Source organism: Ylistrum balloti, unplaced genomic scaffold, assembly GCF_031769215.1.
Source record: "Ylistrum balloti isolate Yb309-2 unplaced genomic scaffold, AGI_CSIRO_Ybal_v1 Utg369656, whole genome shotgun sequence".
Lineage (NCBI taxonomy): Eukaryota > Metazoa > Mollusca > Bivalvia > Pectinida > Pectinidae > Ylistrum > Ylistrum balloti.
This window is the reverse complement of record NW_026781909.1, coordinates 301,925-325,778: the sequence shown is the minus strand read 5'-3', so window position 1 is coordinate 325,778 and position 23,854 is coordinate 301,925. Positions and strand designations below refer to the sequence as shown.

The 23,854-nt window shown below is 35.1% G+C and overlaps 1 protein-coding gene across 1 annotated transcript; it reads right to left on the bottom strand.

The window, feature by feature from the left end:
- Positions 1-1,871: 1,871 nt before the first annotated feature.
- LOC132557957 (sodium- and chloride-dependent neutral and basic amino acid transporter B(0+)-like) lies at positions 1,872-22,678 on the bottom strand. Its single transcript, XM_060222488.1, has 15 exons — positions 22,631-22,678; positions 12,769-12,955; positions 10,336-10,467; positions 9,164-9,291; positions 8,243-8,448; positions 7,557-7,695; positions 6,389-6,523; positions 5,958-6,061; positions 5,178-5,302; positions 4,617-4,729; positions 4,242-4,370; positions 3,774-3,873; positions 2,987-3,093; positions 2,451-2,621; positions 1,872-2,000 (listed from the first exon to the last, which is right to left on the bottom strand). Exons 1-15 carry the CDS (start codon positions 22,676-22,678, stop codon positions 1,872-1,874), a joined length of 1,953 nt encoding a protein of 650 aa, XP_060078471.1.
- Positions 22,679-23,854: the final 1,176 nt, after the last annotated feature.

Sequence of the window (23,854 nt, the reverse complement as noted above, 5' to 3'; positions counted from 1 at the left end):
ATATGTTACAGAGGTCATTATTTATTTCAATGCCTCCGCTAGGATTTGAACCCAGGATCTCTGGCTTAATTAGTCTCTGACACTCAATCGATCGAGCTACAGAGAAGTTCTCTCTAGCCGGGCGGTATTTTGCGGCTAGAATTTTACCAGTTTGTCGAACATTCCATATATCTTTGTGTTAGAATTCCCAAAACGACAGGAAACCATGGAATGTAAATCATCTGTCTTTATTCACATTAATGCACCATTACAAATGTCTGGTGTCGTTCGATTAACGTCGGTTTAGGAATCCACTAAATGTTTATAGTCAATATATTTTTTGTGTAAGTTAATTTATTAGGGGTCACAGCACGTAACTACAGGAAGCAATTAATCAATAGTCAGATGCATTTTCATATATGAATGAATCGAATCAAAAATGAAAAATACCACGGAATGAAGTATCAAAAATCATAGACACCACGGAATGAGGTATCAAAAATCAGAGATACCACGGAATGAAGTATCAAAAATCATAGATACCACGGAATGAAGTATCAGAAATCATAGATACCACGGAATGAAGTATCAGAAATCATAGATACCACGGAATGAAGTATCAAAAATCATAGACACCACGGAATGAGGTATCAAAAATCAGAGATACCACGGAATGAAGTATCAAAAATCATAGATACCACGGAATGAAGTATCAGAAATCATAGATACCACGGAATGAAGTATCAGAAATCATAGATACCACGGAATGAAGTATCAAAAATCATAGATACCACGGAATGAAGTATCAAAAATCATAGATACCACGGAATGAAGTTTCAAAAATCATAGATACCGCGGAATGACTTTTCATCGTTGCGTCAAATACCTTTTGATAACATCTTTCTGCAAAGTCGCAAACACTTGGACGTTTTAGAATTCAAGGTAAAGTAATAACGTGTTCCTTCTTATACTTATTATACGATACCTACTTACAAAGGTGGGATTTTTCAAGATATACAATGGATGACTTAATTATCATATTAACAATATGAAATACTCAGAACTTATCTAAAATCTTAACAATAACGAAATTTAGAAATGTTGATGAATCACGGACATTTTTGATATTGTATTAATAGTCGGTATGAATGACACCGCTTTTCAAGAGAACATTTCACGTTTGTTGTATTATTTGATGTCACTGCAATGCACGCTAAATGAAGTTATTTATAACCGGCAGCACGAGCCATTTAACATATATACACAGTCTCTTTTTCCTGGATTCCAACAGTAATATCACAATGATCACGTGAGCAATGCCATTAAAATTCTAATGCCACTGGTGTAAAGTAGAACATAATGATGTAAAAACAAAGCGATTACGTACTTAAGATCATAATTTCACAGAAATTAACAGGCTGGTAATTTTGCCTAGGATCTGCTATAATCCAGACCAAATTTCGATATGATATACTGCATACTTAGATATGTATATTATAGATAGCTGTAATCTGTGGTAAATATTTTGAAGAATGAAGCAGGGTCTATGGATGGCGAAGACTTGGTATTTAGTACTTATTTATTGAGCACAGGACACTGCATCATGGAGCTCCTCATTTTCTTGTCGTTTTTGTCCTGTCCAATGTTTAGGAGCACTGATGGTTACGTAACTTAAAAAGTTCACAATACGGGTTAAGAAATGAAGAATTTGACAAAGAACATAAACACAAACGTCTGGTTACCATTCCAGACAAAACATTGATGTTAACTGATATCACATGCTGTCCCTATATCTTCACGCTTACGAAAGACCTCATCTTAATAAATAATCATAAGGATATTAATGGTTTGCATAGAGTTTGTAAATGTCACAGAACTAATTCTTAATCTCGTCACATGTGTGTTGATATTGGGTTGTCGACACCATACTTCCTAGCTGGTTCAGGCTCGTACATCTTCACTTTATCACTGCCGTCATTGGGACCCCAGGCATCAGTTGGTGTAGTTATCTTTCGTAATTTCTACAAATAATAACAAATATTTCATAACACCTCTAAATTATCATATAAAATTAGAGTATGTCATTGATTTACTCTTTGTCACCTAAAGTTTCTGTTGACACGATAACGCCTTTAAGCATCACGGAGGTGTAATGGTGATTAATCAATTAATGATATTTAAGTCTTTAAATAGCATAAAGGTAAGATTTATCCGTTTGAATAAAAAAATCGGACACATATTTCAGAATGTAGTTGTATAAAAATATTAGAAAGTTATTAATAAATCGTCATCTTTTATTACTATAAAAAGGATTTCTTTCGATGGTTCAAATGTGTGTATTCTCGAAATATTCACATTAACTATATAAAGTTTAAGGAAAGCAGATTTTCAAATTTATATACAATTCCTCTGAACTTATCGCTATTCATGCCTGATAATGGAAAGACTGAAACAATGTGACGCTGACTGACCTTTACAAAGGACCCTTCCGTGCGTAGGAATTTGTATACGAAGTAGATGGGGATAGGACACATGACGAAAGAGGTCAGTGCCCAACCAATGGACTGCGCATACTGTGGGTAGGGCACGCCATCCGATATCTCAATAGGTTTGTACTGTACCATACGGTATATAAACAATGCCTGTAACATAACAGATATGTATATAGATCTCTTATTACTTTTAATTCCTTTATTTCATTGCACAACCATGAAAATGATAATTTTGGCGAGCATCTATCGATCTAAAAAATGACATGTTTCGTGAACAAATTCCACAAATTTTCACCTCAATATCATCTAATATTTCTCATACTAGACTACATTATTATATCAAAATACCATTTAACGTTATTTTACCACGAAGCGCGAATTGACCACTTACAGCCAAAATAGGGATATTTCAAAATTTAGATGGTAAACAGGAAAAGCATGAAGCGTGAACACCTAGTATATATTTTGAAAGTTTGAGTAAGTTGCGATAACTGTGGATTACAGGCGATACCTACCGCGATAAGGATGGGCGAGCAACCGATCCAACAGAACAGCCAGTACCATGTAGGACGTGGAGGATATCCTAACATGTATTCCACATTCTTCATAAATCTCTTGGCACCTTTAAAAAATATCAGGATAGATCACACAATATAGATGATACATTTTCTCATACTGATAAAAAATCTACTACGTTATTGTTTAATGTGACCATTATCAGCAACATCCCTAACCTATGATGTTTACATACCGCAGTTGATTCGATATTAAAGGGCCTGTTCCTATTATCACGAAATTAGTGCAAGAAGTCATCATCTATTATTTGATGGATAAACGCGTAACACAGGGTTTCAAACGATGGAGATTGATGAAAATGATGCGGAAGTTTTACAGTAGTTTTAGTGATCTCATTGAGAAATATTGTTTTTCTTTCTATGACATAAACCTGGACGTGTTTGATACTCTTTAGTTTACATATCGGTTAAATTGCTGTGTGCCTTGTTCCCATTTGCGAACGTGACATCACCTACTTGGATTGACCAAGATTTACATGGCGGGTGTCGACGATGAAGTAGAAGACGTTTACTTTTCCGGAACAACTGGTCTTATTCGCCTTATCCTTATTAAGGAGTGTCTGTGTAAAGTTTTCTTTTGTTCATATTTTGCACTAATTGTATTGAATTTGAGTTTGTATTATGATTATGTTAACATGGTGTTTTCTTGTTTATTTTTTAGCCCTGTAACGAATAATGATTTGTTACTTAAAACAGCTGATGGTTAATCGGTATGAGGTCTACTTACCATACACCCACATGACCGCCACACATTCGCAGGAAGCAACAAATAGCACTGAAAAGTCAGCTCCGTAATGATCCATCAATCCCACGATGTAGTCCCCGGCCTAGTAGGAATGAGGTAAATTGATAAAAAAAATATTTCAAAGGGTCTTTGTTCCACATAGCAATAATACTAGTGTAAAGTAACATCAAAAGTAAATGATATATAATGTCTTTTTTTCTGTTTGAGATATATTAAACATATTGCACACTGATATCTCTCATTAGCCCCAAATAGTTCACGTTAGAGGAAACATATGTACCGATAAAAAACTTGTGTAAAAGATTTCACACTTTTTTTTCAAATTTAAGATGGAATTGGATCCCACACTGTATCATTTTAACATAATTGATGAAAAATAAGAAACAGTGCTACTAAATATTTGGAAGATTCAGAAACTGGTTACATCTGGTAAAATTAGCGGAAAATTACCGGTGTTACACATGGTAATGCGAGGAAGTATAAGGCAATTCCCAGACCAACACACATCTGACTTTTATACTTCCTCAGATGTGGGAACTCGTCCTGGATACAAGTAAGTACGGTTTCTAACAGAGCGAACTGCAACATTCAACATTATGTATCCATCATTGACAACTGCTTGTAAAGAATAATTTATTCATTTCATGTCCAATATCTCACAAATGTATTATTTCCAATATAAATACGATAAAAATTCGGTGCAATGGAATGTAATCACATTTATATGTAGAAACATGAATAAAATGTTTCATTTATAATTTCATGTAATGATTGTTACAACTACAGAATAATGATTACACAGATAAAACGTATTTTCCTGCCTACCTCGCTGTCCAGACCCAAGGTAAATAACATAAAGAAGAACAGGACAGACCACAGTTGGGACGGCGGCAGATTGGACAATGCTTCAGGATAGGCGACAAATGCAAGACCGTATCCTACAGATAAATCAAAACTCATATACAACATTTTTACCTAAAAACTGGATTAAGGTTGATCGGTTCCTTTATAATACATAACAGATATGTGAATATATGTGGTTTTAGAAGTGCACTTTATACCTTTTGTACTACAAATGATTTACATATCATGCACATGTATGTTTTTTTCCCATGTTATGTTCGCGGAGGTTTTAATTTCCAAGAGAAACAATTCCAAAAAGACGCACTAGCCCATTGATTAAATAAATATCTGACAAAAGCGTCAAGTACATGTATATCCAGAATGGTGCCAATAGGTAGTGGAGTAGTAACAATTTCCTCGGTGTCCTAGGTAACAAGGACACATACCGGGTATCCTTTAAACAAGCATCCTCTGTAGAAATTTTCAAACATTTTCTATCGGCCTGATATAATTAATGAACCAGGCATAATCGTAGGCTATTACCTGACTTAGCGACGTCCTCCACACCCACTCCGATCTCCTTCGCCATTCCTCCAAAGGTGGTAAAGATAACGAACCCGGCAATAATGCTGGTTACTATATCCATCACGGCAATCAACATGGCGTCACTGTCGAGACAATAGACAAAGTTAAATGGCAATATGATTATATTAACTATTGTTATTATGTTACGGAGGTTTATCACTCATTAACAGCCAAGGTTATCCTGAAGCCCAAGTTTGATTTTCCTCAATCTACTTCTAGGCTTCAACATCTAAGTCCTTAGCATCATTGATGAGTCATGGAATGACCATATTACTGTAGGATGCGATTTAATTCGTCGTTTGGCTCTACCCGATCTTATTCTGAATTTAATTAAAAGATGCTACCGACTCGGTTTAAAGTACATCACGTCATGGAAATTCCTCGTTACTATATTTAGACGAGATTATCAATTTGCGATATTAACCTCTCTTGCAGAAATTTGCCTGTTTCATGTTAACATTGCATTTTATCGAAACCTGTGGGCAACTGAAGAGAGGAGAGGTATTTTCCCGTCATATAACAAAATATAATTAGAGGTAATGATATTTGGTTATCTTTTGGATATCAACATACAGAACGGGTAATACTTGTATTAGTCTGCCAGTTCTGAACAACAGTTGGACTAATATTTACTTCGGTATGTCACAATTAACGTTTTACAAAACACATTCACATCCAAATATTTCATAACGAAGATGTTCATTCATCTATAAACGCCCACCGTCTGTGTGAACTCACCCGTAAACGTTATTGCTGAATTTGTTATAACTTCCAAACATTATTATACCTCCAAAAGATACACTGAGAGAGAAAAACATCTGACCAGCTGCTGCAACCCACACCTGCAAAATTGAGTAGAAATATCAAAATGTACGTCCAGAAGCGGTTACAATGACCGAAAAAATGTTATTTCTGTGTGGTGTATTACATTTCAAAACATCCCAATTTATTTAATATAACGATATAACTGACAAACGAGTAGAAGATTGATTCATATTATACTTCTGAAAAATAGTGATAGTTTGATTTTTATGTGGTTTTGGTATTCTCTATTCTGATAATGACACATGTCTATTTGAGCTTATAATTCTATATCATTCTTCGCTCTACTATTGACAAATTAAAATGATCTATTCCAGTTGATTTCATTAATACGTTATGACCCTTACGTTGACATCCAATAACTTTTCCCACTTAGGGACGATAAAATAGATAACACCGTCAATAGCTCCATCCAGGGTAGCTCCCCGAACCAAAAGGATCAGCAAGATAACATAAGGAAACGTGGCTGTGAAATACACAACCTGAAAATAAAACGTCCATAGTGTCAAATTCATAGTTAAGATTGGTGTGGACATTAACAGTCATTTCCAAGGCTTTACGATGTAGGTCCTTAGCGTTAATGATGTGATCTTAACTGACAAAGGCTGCTGTATGATGCAGTAAAGTTCTTTTATTGGTTACGTTGTACCTTACCTAGAACTATTTGTATTGACATGTTTTATATACTGGTGTGTCGTTTGTACAATCCTTTGATAATTTTAGCGGAACTTTGTTTCCACAGGTTTGATGTAACCTGCATGTCCCGTTTTTATAAATATATGTATGGTGGCGCTGATCAGAATACATATTCTTTTAGAATGATTCGATATCGAAAAAAACTATATTTATTGAAACATATGGTTAATGCAGCTCCCTATCTGGTTTTGGAAATTCATTCCAATCATTAGGAAACATCAGTACGATTCAGTTTTAGTTCATTATTAGGCTCTACAGCATCTCCACATTTGTTGTGAATGGTGTGTTGAATTGTGTGGGCTTTAAAGTAACGAATCATGTAGTCCAAGTTAATAAGACTGTTTTGTAGGTATTATCAACAAAGTTATAACCGATCTTGTTGTAATGTTCGGTGTAAACATTAAACATATTAGTCAAAAATAAGAATGTTCTAAGGACAAACGCACGCTTGCACATAACACCGTTTGCTGATTAATTTGATTCGATATTTTGTAAACAGAGAACTGACTAGTAAGGTTACATCCTACATATGTTTTGATTACATTACATTAAATATCAAAATATGATATATCAAAATATTGTTAATATCTAGTTTAGGTATTACAATGACAACTATGGAAGAATTGGTGAAAAAGTGATATTATAAAGTTCATTATGTGAATAAAACAACCGAACACGTCAAAATTAAGTATGCATAATCGTCATCTTTTAATAGTATCAATGGAGTAATATAACTAATATATGTAAGTCAGATAGGTCCTGGTAACAAGGCGACAGGAAAGCCATGGTAAAGCAATATTTCATACATTCAATACGTACCTTGCCGGAAGATTTAACTCCTTTGATCAGACAGAGGACGACAATTATCCATGACATGAGAAGACATAGGGCAAGCTTCCACAAGGGGGCGCCGATGTTATCGTTGCTCAGAGTTGGAGTCTTGTCGAGAACATCACGACTACAGAACACCAAAACATAAGATTATTTACTTCGAATATTTAGTAATATAAATCGGATATATAGTTTAACATGTTATAGAGGCGTCCACAGTAAGTCACGAAACGCTGATCACAAAGCACACAAAATGTATTTGGAATTCCTCAAAGACTTGTTTTTATTATATATTGACCAAACAAAATGAAGTACATCATGTGAACACAAGTATTTTAGCGCTTTGTGTTGTGAAAGTATTGTGGTAAGTTAGGCATGCGCACGTCGCATTTTCTGTCTGTTGCTTATAAAGCAATTCTCGTGCATAGAGAAATTTATTATTGTGCTAATGTTTCAAAAACAATAAAATGTGCTGAAATTTAATATCGCCAAAATAAGTTATAACCAGAAAAGAAATCATTTGAGAATGGAAGAAACAAATATGGTATAAACTACAATGGACATATCTTTTACGCATGATACAAGCTACATTTGGGCACAAATGGCCAAACAGTGATTTACAAAACATGTTTTAATGATTCAGGGTTATTTTTGTCGTCACGATGACAACTTACTCGAAGAAGAACTGTGCTACAGGGATGGGTGAATCGCCTTGGTAGGTGGCATTAGTGCAGTTAAATCCTGCGTCATATAGGCTGGTGTCGAATGTGGAGTTGCCAGTACAGCGACATACTCCCAAAGCCTCATTAACAGTCACGTTAGACACACAATAGGCCATTTTCTTCACCGTCTGCTCCACACATCCTTCTGGCAGCCATTCCTGATAACACACATTGTAAATTCAAGCTAGAATAAAGTTGATTATTCTGATTGGTTTTAATTTCTGGTTATTTATTAGAATGTTATAAAAACAAGTAGACTTAGTAAAGAAAACTCTTGTCCATGTTATGACTGCAGTTCTTTTGAAATTCTCAGATATATAAAAATTAAGTCATGCATTAAATTATGGAGCATGTGTATCTCCACATTCTAAATTTTGGATTTCTTAGTCGCCTCAAAATAAAGACCCTTAACCTATCTGACGAGTTCTAGAAGGATGAAACAGCTGTATGATGCAAACCATTATTATCGGACTTAATTGAGTATAATTCTAAATTTTTATTGAAAGGTGCTATTCACTTGTATCTCCTTCAATCTGTTGGTAGAATTGGGAAACTTTGTACCATTGGATAACATTCTTTACAAAACATAAAGTGTTGTCAATGCTGTATATTCAGTATTTATAAGAAAAGGATGTTATATTCCTCATACACAATTCTTGTAGATTACGTATGTTTTTATTCAATATGTGTTTTAAGAAATTTGATAAACATATCGAGACCCAGATTTCACCATTCTGACAATAAAGGTTGAACGAGCGTCAGAGAAGTAATTATGAACATATTTAAACCAAAAAGGTCGCTCGATATTTTCAATCAGGAAACATTTCCTCAAGAGAATATTTCTCCGAAGCTGGAGGTTAAGTTTCTACTTACTGGTTTACAGACTGTCCACGGCAATGTCTTCTGCATTGAGGAGAAGAAGTAGAAGAGGGTGTACGCCATGATGACGTTGTAGTATATAGCAACCACCAGTGAAATAAGCGCCATAGATATACCAATACCTGTTATCAAATAAATTATCAGTTTCTTAGATGATTTCAACAAGGTTCTTTTTAAGTATATCGCCAGGAGGGACATACCAAACACATATACAATTTTACATGGAGCTAATCATCTATGTTGTTAAGTGAAGATTTATTTTCATCACAAAAATATTTTCTGTGCTACGGAAACGGTCGTGATATGTGCGAGTATTGATATTTTCAGCAATATTGTTATCCATATGAATAGGTTAAACAACGTGCAACCTCTTATCATAATTGTTTATATGTGAACGTGCCCACTTCAAATGGACGACTCGATGAATTCTTCCAGATTACAAATGTAACAATATATCTATCTGTTTCTGAGGTTCGAAATTAAGCTGGATCGTGTGTACAATAATAAAACCTAAAACGTGCTATGTTTACAACACAAGTTGTCATGGTTTTCGTCTTGTTTAAACAGTCCTAGATGTTAATATTAAACTATTGATTTTGTACGGTACATCCGAATGTCACATCTGCTATGGTTGGTAAAACCCTTCAGGCAAATGAAAATTAAATATCTAATACACATGTACATCAGCTGTCAGATTTTGATCAATGCTGGAGAGTACAGATTAATCCGCTGTCATCTATTAATCTATACACTTATTATGCCAACTACAATTTATTAAAATATAATCTTGATATTTTAATTACATACATGATTAACTCGTATGCGTCATATGCTAGTTAGATGATTTAAGAAACAATATTTGATCTACTGGCCTTACTGCAACATTTAGGACATATTTGCAACTTTATTTTCACTTTCATTCTTTTCAGTTTAGTCTGTTTTGTTTATCTAATAAAGATAGTTCATTAACTTTTTATCGATATCTTGTATCTGGGAATTTGATTTGGAAAATATCTATGGCATTGCTACAAGCAGGTGTGTATTTCGATAAATAAAGACTGTGGTTTGTACTCATCCCTTTTGCGTGTTACATCCTGGTATTTTGGTTTTAAGGGGCTGTTTCACAGTACTACTATTGTACTGACGTAAAACCGATGTACTCATACCTTTGGCACACGGGTTCATGTTCCAGACGGCTGTGGGCCCCTTGCCAGAATACTGTCCCATCACAAGTTCCATAAAATACATAGGCTTTCCAATCAGGAACTGAAGCACCAGATATGCTATCACAAAGGCAGCTGTAAAACAATAGATAGTAAGTAAAGGAGAATTTGGCCAACATTCGTGAATCGTAGTAAGTTTAGAGACATAATTTTCTTCAGTAAAATACAGCTAGAAAATAAAAGTCATTTGAAATGCAGACAAGAGACAACAATAAATACAGAAATAATTATTCTTGGGTTACCATAGAGACAATTTCAAATTCGATGATTTAAGAGCAATCGTTTCTGATAGCACCAATATATCTGTTGATTGTGATAGAGACTAATATATCTGTTGAAGAAATTCGGTTACATTCTGTAAACGTCTCCAGTGGTGACTGAAATTTCTTAATACAAATAATGTAAACGAAGTTTTTATTAGAAGCCAAAATACTTTTTTTCTAGAAAATTTAGATAGTAATAAAGATTACTTGTCAGAAGAATACCGGTATTCCTATGAATATATTATTGCATGTTATGATGTAGTTATAAATAGATCGTTACAATGTCCAACACAGAGAAGGCATGGTAACAAATGGCTTTGTAAACACTTTATAGGGATCTATTTCATGCAAAAGTTTTATTTGGAAATCAACTTCTTTTTCATTGCTTATGGTGGAAAGGGTACAAGCAACAATGCGAAAGTACAAGTCAATCACGTGATGTAAGATTATAAACAGGACACCGTATAACACTACCTAACTTGTATTACTGACACATCAGTTCATTAATTTACAAGGGCATGCGCTAGTTTATATTTTCATTTCCCTGTGAAATCCTCAGGTAATAATCCTCAGACTATTTCAAACGTAATATAATGTATCAACTTGCGTCACATTTTCCTTCATGTTAATTGATTCGTTTTATAGAGAATTTCTCGTGAGCTTTTATTCATATGAGATTTTTGAAATGAGTCTGAGCATTTTCAGAAATCTTATTTTTTGCTATTATCATAATATTAATGCTCTTTGCAAATATTTGAGAACACAACCATTTATTGGAATGAAACAAAATCTAATATTCCCACTTTACACAGTTCTCTTTGATGACGTCATAATGCAGATGACGTCATAACGTTATGACGCCATAATACTAACAGAATGATAATATCGAGCCAATAAAAGGTCCAAAGGTCATATTACACATGTGTACTTGCAATACAGTACACATGTATCTATTTTGTGGGTGCCAACAGAGCAGTTTTAATCATGTACGTTCTTGTCTGCTTTCAATTAGCTCTAATGCTGATTGAGTGTCCCTCTTAAACGTTAATGGCGAGTTCTTGTTTATATATAGCACTGTTTGTATCATGCTAGATAAATGTCACATACATGTCTGAAAGATGTTAACTGATCAGAAGAATAGACGGTATCGACATCTTCCGTTGTCATGGTTCGCTAAACTGCCTCCGGCATTTGGCAAAATGATAAATTGTGGATTTGAAAAAAAAAGAAACTTGATGGAAATAGTATTGTTTACGTGCGTTGGTCTATTGTTTCGTATAATTCCACGATTAAGCCTAACATTGCCCGCGGATGTTTATAATAAATGTTTACCTTGGCTTTGTTTGACGTGTGGAGTAGAATACCAAGCATAACTGTACAGTCTCGCCTTTATCTTAATTTTGTATTGTGTTTTGAATTGAAAAAGTTTTAAACTTCTTGAAGCACAATAGATTACTAAATAAAGAATTTGATATTTAATACAAACGGTCGACGCTATCAATAGTTGACCAATAGACCATCACTCCCTGTCCACTGTTGAAAAAGTACGTTTTTGCACGTGCTGAATATCCAGGGACATATTACATGTGTCTAATATATCCACCGGAAGTCAAAATATTATGAACGTACAAACATATACTAAATTTCACGCTATCAAATTTCAGCGCATCATCACTTTTTGGCAAATCAGCGCAATGATGAATTGGCGCATACACAATAATTGTTATGCAATCGTTAATCAAAGACTAAATTTAATGCAATCATACTTTAACTCAATACATTCAGAGGAAAGGGCGCTAAAATAAGATTACCGCTGAAATTGGTGTGTTTACAGTAACAGTAGCTTGAGATAGACCACTATTATCACAAGAATCACCCAGTGTAATGTCGACAGAGATATGTCTGGGTCTCATATCAAGAAAGATTACGAGGTTTTCCTACGAACTGAAGCTCAAAATTCTTATCCTTTTTATCATCATCGCGATTTCTCTGTCTAAATCATCGGGAGCGATGAACTATTTTTCCTTTAGTTCCGTTCCATTGATATTCGGCGATTTAGTTAAGAAAGTGATTCATGTGCTGACAGATTGACAAAGTGATGGGAACACTTTACCTCCGCCATTGTCGTATGCTAGATAAGGGAACCTCCAAACATTTCCGAGACCCACAGAGAGACCAATACAGGACAGGATAAACTCCCACTTGCTTCCCCATTCTCCACGATCCTCTTCCGGTTCACCAGAACCTGTGAGGTCACCACTTGACTCTGTTACCTGACTTCCATTGTAATAATTGGAACCCTGAAAAAGACAAAACAATAGAGTTTAATGGAATGAACAAATAGATTACCAATGTAACTGTGTACTCTGTTGACCTATACTAGTTAGGCATGTTACAATGTTTATTATGTTAAAATATTTGTGGAGATATCATCACCTATATTTCGGTGCTGTGGCATTTCTGAATCGTCTAAAATCATTTGTGGGTAATTGTTGTCACTGTGTGATATTGTTTGTGGTCATTAGACCTAGGTCCTGTTGATTTGTCACTTGTAACATAGAAAAGGCTGCTATTTTAAAGGATTATGATTTTTCGCGTTTTGGAGCTTAAACAGCGAAAATTTTAACAAGAAAAAAACCCTTAGCAGTAGGATTCATTTCTCTTCCTTGATAAACGTCTTCAGTAAAATATTTGAATTTCCTTCCTACGCCGTTTATAAGATTCGTTTGTCATAGGATTACTGATATTTTCCCTCCGATATCACCCATCTTCAGATGATTGCATTGTACATTACATTGCATTACATAGTAACCTAAATTATAACGCAATGCTTGAAAACATTAGTGATTATCATCGGAAATCTTAATTGTCGCGTTAATATTTTGTTTTTAAAGTTATATGTACGATACACAAAGCGATATTATACAAAATAGAATTAATACAAACGCTTACAATTTTTTTCAGTGCTCCACGGTCAGACTTGAAAGACCCACAAATGAAGTTTATATCATGCAATCACAAATTGAATGTATATCAACAAAAATCGGCAATAGTATTCATCGTCATCATGTTACTTATTGTGTAAATCAATTCATTAATCATTCCTGCACATGCATTTTTTATTTCGTGTGAATAATCTCCTTAGTGACGACACGAATGAGCAGGTGTCTTTTTGTTCATGGACGAGCTACCTGTACCTGTTGTGACGTGATGTATGTATCTTTCAATCAAATGTCGTTTTACTTTTATGGCTTAGGGAATCATTAGCATTAATGATATACTGAGTAGGTCACCACGTGTCCCTGTACTGTCTTAGTTTCCTTTACTGATTACTCTAGCTAAATACACATTAGGAAACATATCTGGTGATTCCGACATTTCTTTCTGTCATTATTGTAAACCGTGGTAATTTCTCATTTAGTTTGCCTAGCATTCAGTGAATATAACACTGAAATGTCTTTATAAACGAATTTGCGTAATTCTACCTTTTCTGACGCCAAAGTAGGACAACGAAATGACGTCGAATGCATTATGACATCACAATGAAGACCATAGCCATAGCTTCAAGATTTCTCCAAAAATAGAACTTCTATCTCAACACACTGAAGAATTGTTCAAGATTGATGGTAGAGTTTTATCAAATGGCGGATATCTTTCTTTTATATATATATATATTTGTTATTTGTTTGTTGTGATTGATCATATCTCAAATGATCTAATTAAGCGATAACATCAAGTGAATTAAGATCTTCGACTCCGAAACTACCTTACTCTGTAACACACTATAAAAATCACCTAAAACAAGTTATAAAAATACGTTAAGGGTTTAGTACTTTCGTTCCTCTACTTTTTACATATGTGGAAGACGAGTTGGATTTGTCCCTGGTGACAAGGTAAACGAACCTGATGCCATAACCATGTAAATATTTTTTTATATTTCAGTCCTGAATAATTGTTACTATATCAACAGATGCACTTTAAGGACAGTTGATATGTACCTAACAATGATCGCAAATATAGACTCTCGACAAATAGTTGACGGTCGGTCTTGTCAACACTGAACATCTGAACACACATCTTGTTGGTTTCAATGTATGCAAAGTCATGTGTGTTGTGTACGTCCTGTCTCATTGACGCCTTAATTATGCATGAACACACACCGCTACACCCAAATAAATCCAAACCGATGAAAGACACGTATTAGTCACGGCTTAACATTCTTCCTAACTTCCTTACCACAGGTCTGCTGTATTTCTTCATGTTTTTGTTCTTACGAATTTCCATCATGATGTATGACCTAATATACAATTATAGCGATCAATCAGATTTCGATAGATCAAAGGATCTTTAACTCTATTTCGTAACGTGTTTATTTTCAACAGTTTCAGAAGTTTGTTGACTCGATTTAAACTCTCTTGGTTATATGAATTATTGTTTGTTTGTAAATCTTGGCTCTCCTAAACTCTCTACCCCTCCCCTACACACACACCACAGGTCTTCGAGACAGTTTTACAGTTTTAATGAGAAAGTTCATAATATAACCATGGTGAATTGATATGTTCCTTATAAACATACGGCTGATCATTGTAAACATTGAAGAATCGGTTTTGCAAACAATTAATGATGTCTGCGTATAAAATTTCGGACACAATAAAACCAGTGTTATTTGTAAACAAAGAAATAATAATTTGGAATCTATACATCAAAGAGACAGCTAGACAGGTGCTTTTATTGTCATTCAGAACATCTCCAATCTTTCTTTGCATTTGTGCGAGTTATTTTTTTTCTATTTTACCCGTGATATTCCAAATACATACCACGTTATCAGCTTGAACTGACCATTGCCTTTGTCAAAAACTGCCCATCTAATTTTTATTCAAGACTAACTTTGTAGTTTAGATAAAGGTCATTGTGTCCGGAGGCTAGTCAGTTTAGAGTCTTAAGAGAAGGGAACCTTGTGGTCGACAAAGGTAGTTAACAGGTAAAATTACTCCTATCAGGTGACCATTAGGTCCACCAGAAGAATATAAATGCCGAGATTTCCAAAGATACCCTTGAAAATAAAGAAACTGTTGGTTTTACGAGTGGTCAAATAGAGGTTATTTCTTACCATTACAATTCTTTCTGACTCGTTTATTTTACCATCACACGTTTTCGGTTTCCGAATAAATAGTGAAGAGAGACATTAAATAGTGTGATTTGTAAATAAAGTCGTAAACCCAACATTAAGATGTCGGTTTACCAGAGTCGCTTTTATTTGTTTACAATTCTTACCGATTTAGAAACATGCTTCACATTACTTTGTAAAAGCTGTAAATAAAGATCATATTAGAGATTTTCAGGTGGACAGTTTGCGCCTTCTTAACCCCCCCCCCTCTCTACTCCCCCGCCCCATTCCTCTCCCAATAATGATAGCGAAAATAAAAATAAATTTCAAAACATCGGAATATAAACATGGATGCCTTCTGATCTTTTCTTTTTTGTCTTTTTTGAAATACAATTACACTGCTTTAGGTGAAAATCTATTTGTTGATAAATTAAGTATACCAACATACAGGCCTAGCTTGGATTTCAAAATCAAGAAGCATCAAAACTCCTTATCTGATTCATCTTGACAGTAAAACGACTTGATATTCAATCGAATTTATCAATAAATTAATTACAAAATATTTCTAGAATCCTTCAATGCAGCAGTGTATTTGATCTGAGTTGATTTGTGTCTGATCTCTCATACATAGGCATAGTCTATGGTAGTTTTGTGGCTATATTTACACTGCGTTTTTACGCTTCCACTTTACATATACTATATACAGATATCACTGAATAATGAGTGAAGGAATATCAATATAATACAATTATGTACCTGAATTGGTAAAATGAACCTTGAAATATTGGCATGAGACGAATATACTGATAATGTTTTATTGAAAAGTATATGTATATTTGAATATACATGTTACTTTCAGTCTTGTTCATATTATTGTTATATTTTTCTCTTCACTTCTGTAGCTCTTCATCATTCGAAGAAATAAAGGAAAATAGCTAATTTCTATGTTTATTTCTTCCAATATCTGAAATATATATGTCGACATGATTTCTTTAATAGTTTGACGGAAAAGACAGAACGGCGCAAATTTGAAAACAGATAGAGAAATAGATACATAAAGTTAAATAAATAAAACACGATCAATAGTTCTCAAAATCATTAAATCGATAGAAAAACGCTAAAAACAGAAATGTTCGATATGAGTGTTTTTTTCCCTATTTTTGTTTGTGTTTGTAGGTTGTTTAAGAACGCGCCGTTGCGCCTGTTGTCATTAGTTTAGAGAACCAGGTATCAGACATCGGTCACACTGCCCCACACCTTTATTAATGTCACTGACACATAGCTATGGACAGGAACTCAACAAAGCATTCGTTTGATCTCTGTGAGAGACGATAAAAGAAAATGACGACTGTAAAATAGTTTATTTCTTTTTTACAAGCAGGCCAATATTAGGTACCCGTCCTATATAAATACGTTTATTACCATTTTGTACACAAATACTGCCTCGATTCGTCCAATATAACGTTCAAACTGGAGTAAAGGGATTGTGACGTACTGGTGTCTAATTTGTAATGTCAAAATTTTCTTCACTGTAGCAAACATCCATATAGTCTTGTTATGACACGGGGACACGAGTACATGACCATCTGACACTGAAGTTACTATTGAAGAAGGAAATGTACTCAGACCTTACAATATTTAAGAATCATGTCACTATAGTAGTCAGTTATACAAACTACGACCCAAGTGTCTTTAATTTTGAAGTCAGGACATTATATAACTTACCCAAGGATCAGAGATTCTGTCCTTTCATGTGATATAGAGCGAAATTTCTCTTGTGAATATCATATTTATACTAAAATCCGTTCTGATTTACATGTATGTCTTCAAGCTGGTTTGTTATTTAATGGATGTTAAGGTACCTCCTGTCTAAATCGATCCATATATAAAAAAGTTTCATATCTTTAGCATATTTATCTAACACACCTGAAGTAAAAGCCAGAGTTGCAGTATATTTAGACACTGCCAAATCAAGGATGCTTTTTCTGACGTATACTTAGTTAATGCAAAGCCTGCAGTCTATTTTCCATTCACTAAAAAAAACCCAAAAAAACAAAAAAACCAAACATACAGCAAAAATAATGTATTTATGAATAATTGTATCATATTAATGTTGTTACAACGTATTTTACGCGGTTTCGCGTTTCTGTAAACCGAACACCTGTATATAGCGGCTTATAAGACAGGCACTACTGAAGAATAGTGATAAAACTGTCTAGTGACATATACCGGTTTGTACCAGCAACGATAACTCTGATATTTAGCCCTCGGTATAGCACATCATTCCTGTTTACCAGCGACTGTAGTCTGCCCTGTCCGGCCACTGCCTTCGGACATAACCTCTATATTGATAAAATGACTATATGTATACTGTAGTATTAATTGATAGTCATATGGGTTCATTTGGGTACATGGAATGTCGATCGATTAATGAACTGAATATGAATACAAAACTATTTTAGAATGAGTTTGACATAGTAAAGGGTTTGTATGATTCGGCACGAGATATAATATTGAATATTTTAATAATAAATGATTTTGAAGTGTCTTAGCACAGTATTTAATATTCGTTAATGATAAGGTAATCACCTGTCTCCGTGTATACGAATAGATCATTATGTATCATTTACTATCTTGTGGTATGAATTATAATCTCTATTTACATTGATTCATAACGAACTATTACACGTTCATCCCCTTGTGATAACGTATAATTAGCTTTTTGGTTCTGAAGAAGAAGATAACATCTTCATTTTGACCTGTTGATTGGTATCTTACCGTGATAAGGAGACACATTTCTTAATGTTTTAATTTCAATGTCCTGACTTCCGATTTAAACTCAAATTTTGATAACTTTAAGGAAGAACGAACTCGTACATACTCATACATAAAAGTTACCGGTACAATATCAAGTCCTTGGTCCTTTGAAAACTGAACAGATTGTTAGTGCCAAAGGATATTGTTGATGTCGTTATATCTATATATATGAAAGACATCAGATGTTTTAATTATAAAAAATACAAGAGAAAGGAACAAAAGCTGGTAGTTAGTGGTCACAGAGAAAGAAAAAACTGGGAGAAACGGGTGATTGGTGACAGAGGTAAAGTGAAATTACCTCAAAAGGAAAGAAAACTGAGAATGAACATGATGAACAAAGAGAGAAAAAACATAGTGATAAAGTAAAGACCTCCACCAGGTAAAACCACAGTCGCCCTGAACCCTCACAGAGCCTCTGCCCACCCAAAGTCGTCTCTGCTAATGTTTACTCACACCACACTGGTTAACCCGTAGCATACAAGCCCCAACAACATGGAGAACATGGCGGTTTGTCAGTATATGTAAATACCTCAACAATTACTGGGAAGAATCCTTACATAGATATTAGAACATTCCTGGGCATTGTTATCACATTTATTCAATATATGCAAACATAAATGTCTTGCACATACACACTGACAAGGCGGAGATCGTGTATTGGAGGTTAAGTTACAAATAACACTTTTATATAAGGTTAAAGAAACTTCAATGGTGTCATTGAACAGCCCTGCCCCCCTCCCCTCATCACAGCTGTCGAAAAATGTGCCATGTTATACAATGATTTGAAATTGTGTATAAAGTCATTCTCTACAGAACACATTGTCGTTAGTTTAATTCATGACACACTCTACAATAACAGAAAACATCTCGTTTCAACGTAACAACCTAAAGATAACTTTAAGGTCATACAAGTTTCCGAGAAGAAAATAGTTCTGTTTCATTCCAGGTTGTACACACATTATAATACAAATACATCCATTAGTTTGAATAGTATCTAGGCCGACATCGAGCTAAAACGGTGTTTGTTTAGAAGTCAAAAATTACACTTAACCAAGCGTTTGTTTTCAGGTTTTCGACCCAAATATGTAGGTTTTTTTTGGCAAAGGAATTTGTCCTGGCCCACGTCCTGGTCCGTAATTACTAGATGATAATTAATCATCATAAACAATGAGGTCGCTCTTCCCTCAGGTCACATGGAGTCGGCATCTGTTTCTATCGTAGATGACACAGCAGTTGTTACGTTGACATTTTCAATTTTCCTCCATATCCAGTCATTGTCCTATTACCCAATCCTTGGATAATTAGTCATTTCTCATAAGTATGATCATTTCCATGAATCTCTTTCTTTTTAAAACGTGTTTAGTGTCTTTCAAAAAAAAATATATAGTTACCTTTCCGATTTATCTCCTCCCTGCTTGACCCATACTTATGACAACAACAGTCCTACATATCATGTTAAGTTCACACCTCTTCATATCCCGCCACATTCCCAATCAACACACTAATATCATCTCACCTCCAAAACATACCCTGTCAAAACCCCTCTGCCATCACACCTCTTCATATCCCGCCACATTCCCAATCAACACACTAATATCATGTCACCTCCAAAACATACCCTGTCAAAACCCCTCTGCCATCTCTACCTTATAAAATCCATTGTCAATGGATGTCAATACCCATATATATCCCGTCACCTTCACTACATACCCCGTCATCTCAACCTGTACCCCGTCAACAACCTATATCCCGTCACCTTCACTAGTTACCCTGTCAGCTCAACCCGTACCCCGTCAACACCCTACATATCTCGTCACCTTCACTACATACCCCGTTATCTCAACCCGTACCCCGTCAACACCCTACATATCTCGTCACCTCCGCTACATACCCTGTCATCTCAACCTGTACCCCGTCAACACCCTACATATCTCGTCACCTTCACTACATACCCCGTTATCTCAACCCGTACCCCGTCAACACACTACATATTCCGTCACCTCCACTACATACCATGCTATCTCAACCTGTACCCCGTCAACACCTAATAAATCTCGTCACCTTCACTACATACCCCGTCATCTCTATCTGTACCCCGTCAACACCCTACATATCCCGTCACCATCACTACATACCCCGTCATCTCAACCTGTACAACATCAACACCCTACATATCCCGTCACCTTCACTACATACCCGTCAGTTCAACCTGTACCCCGTCAACACCCTATATATCCCGTCACCTTCACTACATACCCCGTCATCTCTATCTGTACCCCGTCAACACCCTATATATCCCGTCACCTCCACTACATACCCCGTCACCTCAACCTGTACCTCGTCAACACCCTACATATCTCGTCACTTTCACTACGTACCCCGTCATCTCAACCTGTACCCCGTCAACAACCTATATCCCGTCACCTTCACTAGTTACCCTGTCAGCTCAACCCGTACCCCGTCAACACCCTACATATCTCGTCACTTTCACTACATACCCCGTCATCTCAACCCGTACCCCGTCAACACCCTATATATCCCGTCACCTCCACTACATACCCCGTCATTTCAACCTGTACCCCGTCAACACCCTACATATCCCGTCACCTTCACTACATACCCCGTCATCTCAACCTGTACCCCGTCAACACCCTACATATCCCGTCACCTTCACTACATACCCCGTCACCTTCTGTATATGTACCGTCCACATCCCTTAGATACTCTGTCACCTTTTATAAATGTATCGTCCGTACCGGACCTATTTAAATATATGTATTTTTGAACCTACATCTCCTCACCTGGTCATACCTGAATCACACCCTAATTACCTGTTCCCTCTCCCGACAAATCAAATCATCTATCTGTATTTGTTAATTGTTATGTAAAACTGCGTAAACAACACCCACTCCTCTCTCTTCCCTGCGTCACAGAGGCACAGAACCGAAACAAAATTTATAAAAATATATCTTTAAAGTCGTCATGATATCAACCTCAGCAATCTTCCCAGAAAAAAGTTTGTTTTGAGCTCTGCAATACATTAAGTATTTCTTTGATAAAGAAATTACGCATGAAATATTCTGTTTGTAAAGTTTAGGATTTACCTTAATCCTAATATGTTTGTGTCTGGCAATAAATACCACTGAATGGCATTCATGATTGTATGAATGAAGTTAATGTTACATTCACGTATCATAACATTTTAAAATTATCCAAAGGTGAACAATATATGATGTTGTATCTGACGTTGGTGACATATTCATCACACATACAATGTATTAGAACGATGTGAATTTCATTACGTTTCGTACATTGTGTGGTACACATAATTCTGGATACAAACATCTTGTTTAACTATTTTAAGTAATACAGACCCAACATTAATTAATCACCAATAGAAAGACCAATGATTCTAAACTGTATTTGTTTTACAAAAAAAGTTATTTATTTATTTACGTCAATATCATGGCATTTCAGCAGACGAACCAAACATGGTATACCTTTGGATTGACCTTGAATATTAACTTAACTCTGATTGATTATAGTCATTGAAACATTGACGTAATATTGGAACTCTCTAACATCCGTCATGTTTAGGTATTACTTATGAGTATCCTTAAGGACTTCTCGGTTGACCCATGAAGTAGATGTTGGCCACAGGTGTGTTATATCTGATTATGTGGGTCTTACCTGTCATTAAACATAAAGGTTAAAATGTTACCTGTCGTTGTCTGAATATCTCAAAAATAAAATCAAATTTGAAAAAAATAATATGAAACGTGCAATAAATAAGAAATAGCAATCTACCTGCTAAACCGTCAATGTGTTACCGTTATATTCAAGTATATGTCTTTCAGGTAAAGTAGTTAGAAATACAAATTTGAATTAGTCAGCCAACAGGCCAAGCAGCAGTTAATTAAAATACGACGTGTGTATTCGTACCGCCATTTTTGAAAGATATCTGACGTAACAGAAAGCGATATAAATTTTTAAAAATGTAATTTTTGTATAATATCGTTAATTTCGAGAAAATGCTAAGTTCGAAACTCACCCCGTCGGTTCCGTTCTTTTCATTCATTTCATAAGCTGAATTCTTCATGATTTTTATATAAAGGAGATAGCTTTATCCTGTTTGACACAAGGGACTCCGTAAGTTATTACAACAGAATCAGCTCCACACATCCACACACTGTCCGTTTTCGTCACAATTTCTGTGAATGTATATGTGCTAAACATTAAGTTAGACCTATTTATACTACAAAGTATACTGTTTGCTCTCTTGGAATGACTGGAGGGCAATACCTCATCATAAACGTTCCTAACCTACACTGGCCCAGGTAGACGTTTCCGACCGCCTACAAGCGCATGTGTACTCAAGCGGAAATCTAAATATGTATGAGTTATCGTTAAATTACACGTAGCTTTAAATACTTATACTGATGAGTATTGTGTCTCTTTGCTACGTATCTTTTTTCCAAGTGATTTGAACCTGAAATCAATACTTGCTGGTTTCCTTTTCTCACATACTAAATAAATTCAAATCACGTTCAAATTTATGCAGCATGACCACATTCGAATATAAGAGACGGGGCATGTGTTACAAATCTTGTTAAAATTGAAATACTGGTTTTGAGAAAAGCCTATTAATTTACATATTTGAAAATGTCAATAGTTAATCCAGTGTTAACACTTTCAATGACAGTGACAATTGGATATGAACATTTCAGGGTTATATGTGGTCGCCAGGAAAATCTGAAAATACAACGATAAGACGAATAGATATTTATGAAATAAACTGATTCTCAATCTAACATACTTGCAGTAATGTTTTGAATTTGGAAACAAACACGGAAAAAGTGTTTGTCCAGATTTAAAAAGTAAAATTCATTCAACTTGATATCCAATGAAATCGTCATAGACATTTAATGACAACGTGGATACATACAGATATAGATATAAATTACTCTTCATAATGTCAGGTACTGGGTTTAAAATTATAGACAGAATTTTAGAACGTTTTACCAGTCAGCTAACAATATAGAATTTCCGACATCACCACTATACATCTATATTTAATTCAAAGAACGGGCTTTGTAGATTGTATTCTGCACAGACTCCAGAAAGGCGACAAAATACCTTTGATTGTAATTGCTTGACTCAGAGACTTTTACACATTTACTTTAATAGAATGTTTTCTTCCCTTCCACTAGTAATTTCTCACATTTCGTGTCATTCCATATCTAGTACAAGTAGATTGATCGTTATAGACACCGAG

Bases quoted from the DNA above. Each gene is read 5' to 3' on its own strand.
- LOC132557957 (XM_060222488.1), bottom strand. From the start codon at position 22,678: ATGAAGAATTCAGCTTATGAAATGAATGAAAAGAACGGAACCGACGGG. The intron at 8,449-9,163 runs GTAAGTAGAAAC...GTGTGTTATCAG, and splicing joins CGTGGACAGTCTGTAAACCA to GAATGGCTGCCAGAAGGATG. The intron at 6,062-6,388 runs GTAAGGGTCATA...TCAATTTTGCAG, and splicing joins AAAAGTTATTGGATGTCAAC to GTGTGGGTTGCAGCAGCTGG.